Source organism: Vanderwaltozyma polyspora, genomic scaffold, assembly GCF_000150035.1.
Source record: "Vanderwaltozyma polyspora DSM 70294 KpolScaffold1043 genomic scaffold, whole genome shotgun sequence".
NCBI lineage: Eukaryota > Fungi > Ascomycota > Saccharomycetes > Saccharomycetales > Saccharomycetaceae > Vanderwaltozyma > Vanderwaltozyma polyspora.
Window position 1 is genome coordinate 38,890 of NW_001834675.1, and position 12,669 is coordinate 51,558.

The 12,669-nt window shown below is 35.1% G+C and overlaps 6 protein-coding genes across 6 annotated transcripts; 3 read left to right on the forward strand and 3 right to left on the reverse strand.

The window, feature by feature from the left end:
- Positions 1-238: 238 nt before the first annotated feature.
- Positions 239-1,348, reverse strand: MME1 (Mme1p; the record flags this gene model as incomplete). Its single annotated transcript, XM_001645638.1, has 1 exon — positions 239-1,348. The coding sequence occupies one exon, from the start codon at positions 1,346-1,348 to the stop codon at positions 239-241; it is 1,110 nt and encodes a 369-aa protein (XP_001645688.1).
- Positions 1,349-2,216: 868 nt separating this feature from the next.
- Positions 2,217-3,368, forward strand: QRI7 (putative N(6)-L-threonylcarbamoyladenine synthase; the record flags this gene model as incomplete). Its single annotated transcript, XM_001645639.1, has 1 exon — positions 2,217-3,368. One exon carries the CDS (start codon positions 2,217-2,219, stop codon positions 3,366-3,368), a length of 1,152 nt encoding a protein of 383 aa, XP_001645689.1.
- Positions 3,369-3,632: 264 nt separating this feature from the next.
- Positions 3,633-5,864, forward strand: MLH1 (mismatch repair ATPase MLH1; the record flags this gene model as incomplete). The annotated part of the gene is made up of 1 exon (XM_001645640.1): positions 3,633-5,864. One exon carries the CDS (start codon positions 3,633-3,635, stop codon positions 5,862-5,864), a length of 2,232 nt encoding a protein of 743 aa, XP_001645690.1.
- A 55-nt stretch (positions 5,865-5,919) lies between these two features.
- On the reverse strand, positions 5,920-7,791 carry CEP3 (Cep3p; the record flags this gene model as incomplete). Its single annotated transcript, XM_001645641.1, has 1 exon — positions 5,920-7,791. The coding sequence occupies one exon, from the start codon at positions 7,789-7,791 to the stop codon at positions 5,920-5,922; it is 1,872 nt and encodes a 623-aa protein (XP_001645691.1).
- Positions 7,792-8,431: 640 nt separating this feature from the next.
- On the forward strand, positions 8,432-10,015 carry PHO2 (Pho2p; the record flags this gene model as incomplete). The annotated part of the gene is made up of 1 exon (XM_001645642.1): positions 8,432-10,015. The coding sequence occupies one exon, from the start codon at positions 8,432-8,434 to the stop codon at positions 10,013-10,015; it is 1,584 nt and encodes a 527-aa protein (XP_001645692.1).
- Positions 10,016-10,532: 517 nt separating this feature from the next.
- On the reverse strand, positions 10,533-12,167 carry EAR1 (Ear1p; the record flags this gene model as incomplete). The annotated part of the gene is made up of 1 exon (XM_001645643.1): positions 10,533-12,167. The coding sequence occupies one exon, from the start codon at positions 12,165-12,167 to the stop codon at positions 10,533-10,535; it is 1,635 nt and encodes a 544-aa protein (XP_001645693.1).
- Positions 12,168-12,669: the final 502 nt, after the last annotated feature.

The window sequence follows — 12,669 nt, forward strand, 5'->3', positions numbered from 1 at the left end:
TTTGCTTTTAACATTTGAGAGAGTTGAGGGAGAAAGAGAGGAGGAGGAGGGGTGAGTGCGAAGTTGTTTCGAATATGCTAATAGGGAAGTGTCAGAATATTTTATTGAAATCTGGCAGCGCACTGATGCAATCTAGATTTTTTTTTTTGAGGGGGGGGGGGGGGGGGGGGGCAGTTGGGTGAATGTCTGCTATATTTTAGGTTCGGAAGGGGAATTGTGTCTATTGATTTGATTATTTTTATTCCAATTCAGGTTGCGAAACACCAAAAGAATTGTCTATTCCTCGAAGCAATACTTGATATAGTAATAGCATGATACTACTTTGGACACTGGTCCAAATGAATCTAGGTCCCACTCCGCTGAAATAACCCGTGATACCTTCAGTTCTATATACAGTTCGTAAACTTTGGATCATTGAATTGGTTAAAGTCGACGGTTTCGATTGTGTAGTGGCATTGAGATCTATGACTCGCAGTTCTCCCTTGTAGGACTGTTGTGTTTGGACTCTTGTTTTCACTACGTCTAGTGGTGTGGTTATTATCCCTGCTAAACCACCGGCGCTTGCACCTGTTAAAATTTCACTAGTGATTGAAAGGGCATCTTCTTTGATGTTTTTATTTTCGATATTGAATGCTAATTGTCTAAATTTTTCATAAAATGCAAATTGTAAGGCACTGAATGGGAGATCTCTAGCTAGCGTTGCTTTGTAACCAAAAAATAGAGTACTGAACCCCTCCGTCTTGACTATCGTTTTAATAGCATCTCTTAAGTTTCGATAATTGTATCCGGAATCAAAATACGTATTATTGTATCTTCCTTGCAATTGTAGTCTGGTTTTTAGCACTTCTGAAGGTACGTATACGATACTGGAAACTAAATCACCTAATAAACCAGATATTAGATATGTGGTGGTTTCGTTGACCCCCCATTCATATATCATTTTCCTCTTGGAGAATTCGTAAGTACCAAAAAATATAGCTGCACTGGGGAAGGATCCTACCATTGCAGCAAAATATCCACCATAAAGGCCTCTCATCAGCCCTTCTTCTATAAAGATAGATCTATAAGCACCCCACATGTTTCTATATTTCAAAACGTTAGGTGCACCTTGTTGTCTTGTTTTGACAGTGTCCAAAGAATGCATTACAGAATCACCAATGGCACCTCCTATACCACCAGCTAAGACACTTTGCCAAATTGGTCTCTGTGATTCCTCATCAATAGGAGGTTCTATTACAGGTAATCCACTTCCAACAGGTTCTCCACCTGTAGTGAAATCACCATGGGGTGGTATTGGATGGTCAGATGGCTGACGTACAATAGGAATAGAGGACGTCAGATTAAACATTTCATAAAAATAAAATATCAAAAGTTTATGATCTGTTGGTGAAACAAATCAATTTGCAAAATAAAAGAATAATGCAAACGCTACAATTCAAAATTCTCACCTGGGTTTCTATCTATTTACAAAAAGAATTCGATGTCAGAAATAAAAAAAACCTAACAACACAGCAGAGGTAAAGTGAATCACTAGATATACTAAATAAAATCAAAAGGTAAATGAACGAATTGGATTGGTATCTATGATTCTATATGCCAGAAACCTCCAAAAGAAAATATCAGTTTTATTTTCTAAATCTTTCACCTAGATCCCAAATTGAACTGGAGATATAGCCTCGTTCTTGTAAAACTGAAAAAGCTCTACCAGAAATTTCTCAATTGGCAATCTCCTTATATCTAAATTGCTGAGTTAGCTTAACCTAGATCTAACCAAACCAGTCCTGGTTTCACTTGAGTTCCTTTAATATTTGAATCCTTTCGATCTGTTGAAGATTTTTTTTTCAGTTTTTTTCAGCTAAAAATGTCAAAACTTAAAGGGTTTTGAAGCATATGTTATGCAGTGTACGGGTGTTTTGTCTAATATATAGCAAGATTTGAAGCCAAAGCTGTAAAATCCAGGTTCATAGCACTCTGATATTACAATATATAGGTCCACATCATTCGGAAGCATTGCTGTTTAAATTTTTCAGGTACTTTTTACCGTTATTCCAAGAAATCTGATCTAACATAGCACCAGAAAAATATTTCCAACTATTTGAAGAGTCTTAATATAGGAACAGGATAAAAAGATATTGATACTTACTGAGGTGGAAACGCTGTCAAAGTTGGTATCTGTTACGGTCTGGTATTATTTTAGTGATTGCTGTTAGTTACTTATGCTGAGAGCTAAATCTGTGGCTTCATTCTGTCTTCTGTGGTGTCCTAGAAGAAGCTATAAAGTATTGGCCATTGAAACCTCTTGCGATGACACCTGTGTTGCTGTGTTGGACAGGCCATCAACTACCAAGGCTCCTGAACTATTAGTCCACCTGAAAGAATCGTTGGATACAGTGCAAGATGGGGGCATTATACCTACCAAAGCGCATGTACATCATCAATTGAAGATTGCATCGTTAACAAAGAAGGCTTTAGCTAGTTGTTCATCTCCAGATATCGATCTTATATGTGTCACTAGGGGCCCTGGGATGCCAGGATCTCTTTCTAGTGGCCTTGATTTTGCAAGAGGTTTATCGGTGGCATGGGGGAAACCATTTGTTGGTGTGCATCATATGTTGGGTCATCTCTTGATCCCCAGGATGATTAGTAACGGTATGGAACCTAAGTTTCCATTTATTAGTCTGCTTGTGAGTGGTGGCCACACAATGCTGGTTCATTCTTCGAGTGTTACAGAGCATGAGATCCTATGTGACACCTTGGACATTGCCATTGGTGATTCCTTAGATAAATGTGGTCGTGAAATTGGAATTAAAGGAATAATGATAGCCAAAGAAATGGAAAACCTCATTGGATCAAACCCAATATCTATTAAAGATAATGACAAAATTGTTCTACCTAATCCATTGAGAAACAAGCCAAGTAGAGTTGATACATTGGCGTTTTCATTTGCTCCTTTCATTACAGCTGTTAAGAAGAATCTGACCAAAGTAATCTCAGAATACGACGAAAATGAAAGAAGAGCAATGGCATATCAAATTCAAGAATCTACATTTGACCATCTGATTACAAAGATAAAACATACCATTAAATTACGTCCTGATAAGTTTCAAAATGTTGACCAGTTTGTATGTTCTGGAGGTGTCGGTGCAAATAAAAGATTAAGAACAAAACTAGAGAATGAATTTGGGGAAACTTTCAAAGCATTCTACTATCCACCACTAAATCTATGTTCTGACAATGCAGTAATGATAGGTTGGGCAGGTATAGAATTATACGAAAAGAATAAACTGACGACAGATTTAGAAGTAACACCGATTAGAAAATGGCCAATAACTGATATCTTGAAGGTACCAGGATGGATTTGTAAATAATTTAAAACCTGAATAGAATATAAATTTAATAAATATTGTAAATAGTAAAATAGTTCATTTATACAACCTTATCACCATGGTTATGGTTATGGTTATGGTTCAAATAGTGACACCAAATTAGTTACGCGTAATTAATAACTCGAACTTTTTAAAGCTCATCGATTGATTTTTAAGAAAGTAGTAGTGGATAAACCTATATAAGGTAGATAAGGACTATAGATTGGACTTATTTGAATAGTCTGAAGGTGCTGTAGGTAGTCAGTTATGGTCGCTAAGATAAAGGCATTGGACCCCTCTGTGGTTAATAAGATTGCTGCTGGTGAGATCATTATCTCGCCAGTTAATGCATTAAAGGAAATGATGGAAAATTCTATTGATGCTGGTTGTTCATCGATTGATATATTAGTAAAGGATGGTGGGATCAAAGTATTGCAGATTACAGATAATGGCTCAGGTATTGAGAAGGATGATCTTCCTATTTTGTGTGAGAGGTTTACTACATCTAAATTGAGTAAATTTGAAGATTTAGGTAATATCGAAACCTATGGGTTTAGAGGGGAAGCATTGGCAAGTATATCACATATCTCTAGAGTCACGGTGACTACAAAGACTAAAAATGATCAATGTGCTTGGAAAGTATCGTATTCAGAAGGTAAGATGCTTGGTCAGCCAAAACCCGTGGCCGGGAGAGATGGTACAGTGATTTTGGTCGAAGATTTATTTTATAATATACCTTCGAGATTAAGATCATTACGTTCACCTAGTGATGAATATTCTAAAATATTAGATGTTGTAGGTAGATATGCAGTTCATTCTAAAGATATTGGGTTCTCTTGCAAAAAAATGGGAGATTCGAATTTTACCTTGACGGTTAGGGCAAACTTAACCATTCAAGAAAGAATAAGAACAGTCTTTGGCAACAATGTCTCTTCGCATCTGATAGATTATGAATTACCAGAGATTGAAGATATTGGTGTAAAGAGAATAGATGGACAAGTTACAGATCTGAACTTTCAAATGAAGAAATCAATTCAACCGATTTTTTTCATTAATAATAGATTGGTAACATGCGATCCCTTAAGAAGATCACTAAACCAGGTCTTTGGGACATACCTTTCTAAAGGATTTAAAGCATTTATTTATTTGAATATCCTGATAGATCCTCAATCTGTTGATGTCAATGTCCATCCAACGAAGAGAGAGGTAAGATTTCTGAACCAAGATGAGATTATTGAAAAAATTAATTTCCATCTAAACGATGAGCTTTCAAAATTGAACACATCAAGAACGTTTAAAACTAGCACATTGCTAACAGGTCAGCCAGTTGAAGTTACCGTCGTTTCAAATAGTCAAAATAGCAATGCGTCTCGACCTGTTAGATCACAATCACAACTTCAACAGATTAAAAATAAAATATATGAACATAAACTAGTTAGAACAGATTCTTCCCAATCAAAAATTACCTCATTTATGAAACCTCCTACAGAGAGAGATACTCAAACTTTCAATACAGCTAATATTCCTAAGAAACGACTACGATCAACTTTTGAGGAATCAGAAACAGTTGACATCGATGATGAAACAGTTTCTTCTTCAACTACAACTCAGGTAGTAGAAGAAATTTCCAACGATGATAATGAAGTTAACGATGAGAACAGCATCACTGGTGATGGTATCATCACAAATGGTTATAAGATAGTGCCAAGAAAGAGAACAAGTGTAGATCTGACAAGTATATTAAAATTACGTGAAAATGTGGACAACACTGCACATAGGGAGCTTACTAATATTTTTGCAAATTTGACATTTGTTGGTGTGGTTGATGAACAGAAAAGATTAGCCGCTATACAGCATGACTTAAAGTTATTTTTAGTTGACTATGGCGCAGTGTCCTTTGAGTTATTCTATCAAATTGGATTAACTGACTTTGCAAATTTTGGAATAATACAGCTGAAGACAGAGGACAAGAAGGACTTACAATTGTTTGAAATATTGTCTAGTATTGATATCATTTCTAAGGATGAGAAATCTATAATGCAAATAATTCAAAAATTCTGGGAAATGAAAGATATGTTAAAGGAATATTTCTCAATTGAATTTTCTAATGATGGGGATGATTTAAGAACCGTGGAGTTATCTTCAATACCACTGTTGTTAAAGGATTACCACCCTCCTATGTCTAAATTGTCTTTCTTCCTATTTAGATTAGGCACCAAAGTTAATTGGGAGAGTGAGGAAGAGTGTCTAAGTAGCATTCTAAAACAAATCGCATTGTTTTATATCCCAGAAATAATAGAAAAAATGGACACTACAGATGAAATGAGTGAAGATTTGAAGATAGAATATATTAACAAGAAAAATTACATTAATTCATCTTTGGAAAACATTATATTTCCTTGTGTGAAAAGAAGACTTTTAGCACCATCGAGTCTTTTGAAAGACGTTATAGAGATAGCTAATTTACCAGGGTTATATAAAGTCTTTGAGAGATGTTGAAGCGACCCAACTTTATTTGGAGTAGTCAGTTATAGATAATGCTATATAATACGAATTAATATATAATTTCTTGGATGTTGAACTCAGACTCGAATTCAGAGATGATTAGTTTAAATGCTTCACTCTTGTTTCCTTTGAAAGCATCTATATCTTCGTCGTCTAGGGTTCTTTTGTATAGCATAGAACTCGAAGTCCCTGATATTATTGGAGGTAGGTGATTGATGCTTTTCTTTATAAAATTGATATCATCTTTCAAGATAGTTATAACAGGGTGATTTAAGGCATTATCTGAATCCAGCACTTTGACTTGATCCCAAATCAACTTAAGTTTTTTAAATCTGGTAATTAGAATGATTAATTTTGATAATGCCGGTTTGAAGAGATCAGATAGGTTCATTATTACTTCATTGATGTCGAGACATAAATCCTTCAGTGTCGTAGAGTCATTGAACGTATAGTAGAATGAATAGAATAAACTTATTTTTGAAAAACAGTTGATGACGATGGGATGTTTGTTAAATAATGGAGAATGGTTGAAATTTTTCACCAACAATTCAATCATGACTTTAACGTGATGCATACTTTTTTCCAAACTTCCACTAGTGTCATAATAAATAAAATATGACTTGTTTAATTTCCATGAAATGCTATTCAACAAGTAAATTAAAATAAATTTCTCGAACTGCGAATTTTTAGATTCTAGTTCACCAATAGAGCTTACTCTTTCGTGTAAATTTTCTTCGAACTTGGAAATTGCATCCAATGTTTTCATTGGAGGTTTTGAATCTCTGATGAGATACTGGTCTATGTCTCTATCCAGAGATAATATTTTCCAAAACAATGAATCGAAAGTATCTTCGCTCTGGCATACATCCAGATTCGATGAATCCTCATTTGGCAGTTGTTGCTGTAAAAGTGAAGATATCTGATGATGGAACGTTATTCTGTTACTAGGACCTGAACTTAGGTAATCCGATATACATAAACGATACCACATCTTTTCTGTAGTGATTTTAATCAATTGTTCGATGGTCGAGTCGTTGACACTGCGTTGTAGATTTCCAAGTTGGTACATTTTGGCTACACTGAAGCTCTGTAATAAAATACTATCTGACAGGGATCTGTGTGAAGTGAGGAACGAAGTTGCGCTTAAAATGATGTGTATCTGGACCAGTCTGATATCTGGGTATGTCATGAAGTTTGTCTTATACAGCAACACAGTGATCAATTTAATGATGAAATCAAATAGTTGCGATTGAACTTGTTCTGTTATAGTTTTTGCGCGGGAAGAAGGTGATGATGATATATCCAAAACTCGACTCAAGACATCGGATTCAAACAGTGCATCCAGTTGCTGACAATCGATATAATATACTGATAATGCAAATATAGACCACAGTAGAGTTGTTTCGTAATTTTCATCTACAGAGAATATCACTGAACCATTTTTTTGTCTATGCAAGTTTCTCCTTTGCCAATATCTATCTAGCATTGGGTACAACTCGCTTACATCTGCCAGACAACCAAAGAAAAGAGGACCCAAGTTCTCTACAGCGTAGTTTAATAGGGAATAAGAGTCCTCTTCGTTCAAACATGCCATCAGGTATTCAGTTTCGTGGATATCACTGCTGACATCTTCATAAGCGTCCTTGACATCTTGATTCGAGACTTTGAAGAGCCCGATATCTACCACATAACGTTCGTAAGCTTGCCATAGAGCAAGAGAACTCTTGCTGGAGACATTGGAGACAGATTCATCGAACCCTGGACCTAATCCTGATCCTGATCCTGATCCTGAACCATTGGGATTACAACTAACTTCCAAACCTCGCCGCACACAATTCCCGCAGGGAACCAACCGATCACATTTGACCTTCCTTCGAGCACAATTGGCACAAACCTCTCTTGACTTCACAGGACCTGCCATTTTCCTCACCTTCCCTTGCAAAGGTAATAACCTTTATATCTATATTGTATACCTCCGTTACTTGAGTTTTCGTTGCTGAGTTTCCCTTCCCAGTAGCTCATCAAAGCCTTCAAAGCAACTCGGTCAATTCCAACGTTACAAACACCAAACTAAGACCAAAATGAACCCAACTTCTCCTACTCCCAGATATATATCCACAATCGATCGTAAATATACTCACCATCCCACCACTTCAAGATCCAATCCAATCCAATCCCAACACCATCTCTCTCTCTCTTGCAATAACTTCACCAAACTTTTAATCATCGATTACGTCACAGCCCGTCAAAGCCTTTGGATGAAAAAAAACCAGACGGTTTGGATGTTACAGTTCAATATTTAATATAAAGCATTAATTTAAGTTAGTTTTAAGTTTTAAAGGTTGAGATGGAAGAGTCAAAGCTGTTGTGGATGGCCAGGATAGCATTTTCGGGCTATATATATATATTATCTTGTTGGTTGTTGATTAAATTTGTTTGTGTGTGTGTGTGTAGAGGTGTATTATTAGGGACACACCAGGAAAGGGCCAACATATATTGGAAATAACAAGGCTTTATTTTATATAAGATAATTTTGAACATTTTGGAAATTTGAAATTGCGATGAAGAGGACACAAGGGTATGAACAGGACGTTGGTTCTCATTCTATTTATGATGAGTTTTATGTGTTGGGTGGTGATCAGTCGGATGGAAGTGGACAGCATCCTTTGCAACGACAGGTACAGTTGGACTCAATGACGCGTCAGCTGAATGGTTTGGTGTCTCCTCAATTGCCAGGTCACAAGACGTTTATGAATGAGTTTGGTGATGTTAAAGAGATTGGTTATGGGATGCCTTTGAATGGTGGCGACGTCGATTTCCACAGTGAGGGTTCCCCTTCAAAGATTCATCAGGATTACAGTAGGGATGAAAGTAACGGTCTCGTTGAGAGTTTTGACGGCGAGCAAGAACAAGAACAGGAACAGAAACAGAAAAGGACAAGAGCTAGGGGTGAGGCTTTGGATATTTTGAAGTCAGAGTTTAATTTGAACCCAAATCCTACTTCAAAACGTAGAAAAGTTCTTTCTGAATTAACAGGTTTATCCGAGAAAAAAGTTAGAATATGGTTTCAAAATAGAAGAGCTAAAGTTAGAAAATCAGATAAGTTGGGTAAAAACTCAAATACGGATTTGACAAGGATAAAAAGTTACGGTGACGGGTTCGACGATGACTCTGAAGATACCGTCTCGACGTTTTTCGATAGAGTACCTCTAGAAGCTAACAAAAGCTATTCTTTTATAGACATATTTTCAATTACTGTCGGTAGTTGGAACCGTATGAAAAGTGGTTCTTTGACCAAGGAAAGTCTGCCGACAGTTTCCAGACTGGCAAATCTATCTCCTTTCTCCATCAATGAGCTCATGTCGGATTCTACCGATTTGTTGGTATTGATCTCTAAAAAAAATTATGAAATAAATTACTTCTTTAGTGCGATGGCTAATGATACTAGAATTTTGTTCCGTGTGTTTTTCCCAATAAATACAGTCGTGAATTGCTCGTTGGTTCTTGAGGCAGACGACATCGTTACCACTGGCGATGAAAGCGATAGTGATACAAAACTCGGGGAATTGAAACTTTCTCTATCAAGATCACCAAATTTTGCTGTTCATTTCCTTTCTGGTGATTATGATTCTCCATCAAACCAATGGTCTATTTGCGAAGATTTCTCAGAAGGGAAACAGGTAAGTGATGCTTTCACTGGGGGTTCAAACATACCGCATTCTTTAAAAGGTATTCAAGATTCATTGAAATTTATGAATTCTCTAATCCTGGATTATAATAGTACAACGCATGAAAGAATACAACAGCATCCGATCAATCTGAATAACGAAATACCGAATCCACTAGGTACAGGTACAGAAAGTGGTGATTCTCATTTCGGCAATTCGTTCTTTTTTGAAGAACACGATCCACATCAATTATTAAATACAAATACAAATACAAATGATGGAACGTATAATTTTATTAATAACAACACTCATGAAAAGAATCATCCTCATCTCAATATTGTGCAACATCAGGATGACCATGGTACAGGTTTCCCAATGTCTCATGATATACCATTAGTGAATACTCCTGAATTCCTGAAAAGTCCACAAGATATGCATCAACATGAAAATTTAAATTCAAATAATAAGTGGTTCTAATTATAATATTTCATCTTGCTACGTCTACTACGAGCCTCGATTTAATTAGATGTAAACGAAAATGTATTTTATTTGGTTAATTTCTTAGAATTGAAGATCCGATTAAAATAGTCGGATTATAACAACTATTTCTCAAGAATCAAATATTTTCCTGTTTCAAACATAATATGATATAATTAAGAATACAATAATAATCATAATAATAATAATAATAATAATAATAATAATAATAATAATAATAATAATAATAATAATAATAATAATAATAATAATAATAATAGTAATAATAGTAATAATAATAATAATAATGATAATAATATTAACAATAAAATGAATAATAAAATTAATAATAGTATATAATAATTTATATTTTATAAATATCGCATAATAATATAACGTTTCTCATAACTCATCATTTCGAGTTAAATCCTTGATATATTTTTCCTAAAAACTTATCCCAAGTAGTAACATTATACATGTAAATAATATTGTTCCATAGTCATTAATTTAAAACCAACTAATCTATAAATTGGTTGTTGAATGTATTTTCTCGTGTATTATCCATTTCATCTATTTCATCCATTTCATCGTATTCTCTTTCATCATCAATTTCAGATTCATAATTGTCTTCGTTAGTATCGTCATGCAATAATGCAGTTGTATCGCTATAAGTTCTTTCTTCGTTGAATGTTTCAACTCTTGGATTCGTTGATCCATCAACTTCACCATCTGAATAGCTTGGGGGTTCGACTGGATAAGTGTGTAATGTAATTTCTTCATTAGTGGAATATGCATTTGGCGATGTACTATACTCAAAACCAGGAGGCGGAGGTAATAAATCACCAGTAGAGTTCGTTAATAAGTTGTCGGTAAGAGAAGATAAGCTGTCTAAATCAGAACCTTCATCTTCTCCTCCACTTTCAAGTAAAGTATCGTGACCGTATTCTTCATAAGATGGTGGCGGTAATTTTAGACCATTTGGTTTAGAATATCCCCATTTCTTTACGTTAGCTTCAATAAAAACAAACCCATATGTACCAAAATTAACGTGAATTTTACAAGGTACATTTGCACCAACTATTGGATATAAATATTTAAATTTCCAGCCTCTAATATGACCACCAACTGACTTTTCATTTAACTTTTTACCATTACGAGTAAAGAATACAGTACCACTGTTTGATCTATATCCAATACCTATGACATCACCCCTTTCACAACGAGGAAATAGAGAAGCTAACTCAGGCTCCAGTTCAAAAGAATCGTTAAATCTTCTTCCGCCAGTGGAATCGTATGCAATGGAATGATGGTGTCTTCCTGGTAATCTAAAGTATGGGTATGGTGAAGTTGATAAACCAAAAGATATTACCTCATCATCATTTAAAGAATTTGAGCTACTACTTGTATCATTATTAATTTCGTATATCTTAAATTCACAATAGTAAACTCTATTAATGCGTGGTATTGGTAAATTTGTAGACACCGAAACATCGAAGTCATAATTCAAGAAGGTTAATTCTGTCTTATTATCAACAATAATAGCATCATTTGGAAGGTTTGGATCAGGTTGGAATTCCCAAGCATGAGCACCTTCTTCCTCGATGAATTGTAAAGTTTCATCGTTAATTATCGGATCTACTATATCATTACTGTTTGAACCACTATGTGGGATGATTAACGGTGGATTTTGCTTTATGTATTCTTCACCTTGTTTATAATAAAATTGTTCTTCTGGTGATAATTTTGACAACCTTGGACCGATTTCAGATTCATCATCCAAAATGTTAGGCCACCTGCTCAACATTTCCTCTGTATTTCTGCGACGGTGACTTGGACGTCTGTTATTCTCCAAATCATCAGCTAACAAAGATATACGTGCATGTCTGGTGACTATTCGAGTTATAACGAATCTAATGGCAATGAATATAAGCGATAGACAAATGTAGATGACAACCATGAAAATAAAGGAGAAGATCATCAAATCTCTATCTATTTTATCAAACTCATAATCGGTCGGTCTTTCATTAAACTGATTATCTCTACTGTTGATCACAGGTTCGTCACCTATTTTGATAACCATTGCATTAACGTTGACATTGTTCTGGAGTCCCAGAAAAACCAATGCAAGGGAAACCAAACCAAAGCTGTTCATAGTCAACCTTCTCAAAAGTCAAAATCAAACTATAAAACAAAAAGATAAACCCTCCAGTGATAAGAATAAAGAACTATTCAATATTCGATACCAGCAATGGAAATATAGTTCACTTAAAACAAATAACCAATAGGTATTTATAACAATGATGTTGAAGCTGAAACTTTTTATTCGATTTGAGCTTAATATGAGCCTGGAAAAAAGAAATAAAAAGAAACGACACCTCTATGTTCCCAGTCAAAGAAGAAAAGACTCCAAAATATATCCTGATCAAGTAAGATATATATGTAAATGGAATACCCAAATATTCTTGATATCTCTTGAAAATAAAACTACCGATACTAAACTACCAAACAATTCTATTAACCTTTCCTCAAACTTGGATTTATCAAGCTTTCTGTAACTAGTGCTCAAAACTTTAAAGAAGCCCCTGCTGTCCTTTTTCAAATCAAACTCTAAAAGCAAAAGTCCTGATGGTACTAACAACAACAACAAGTTATAC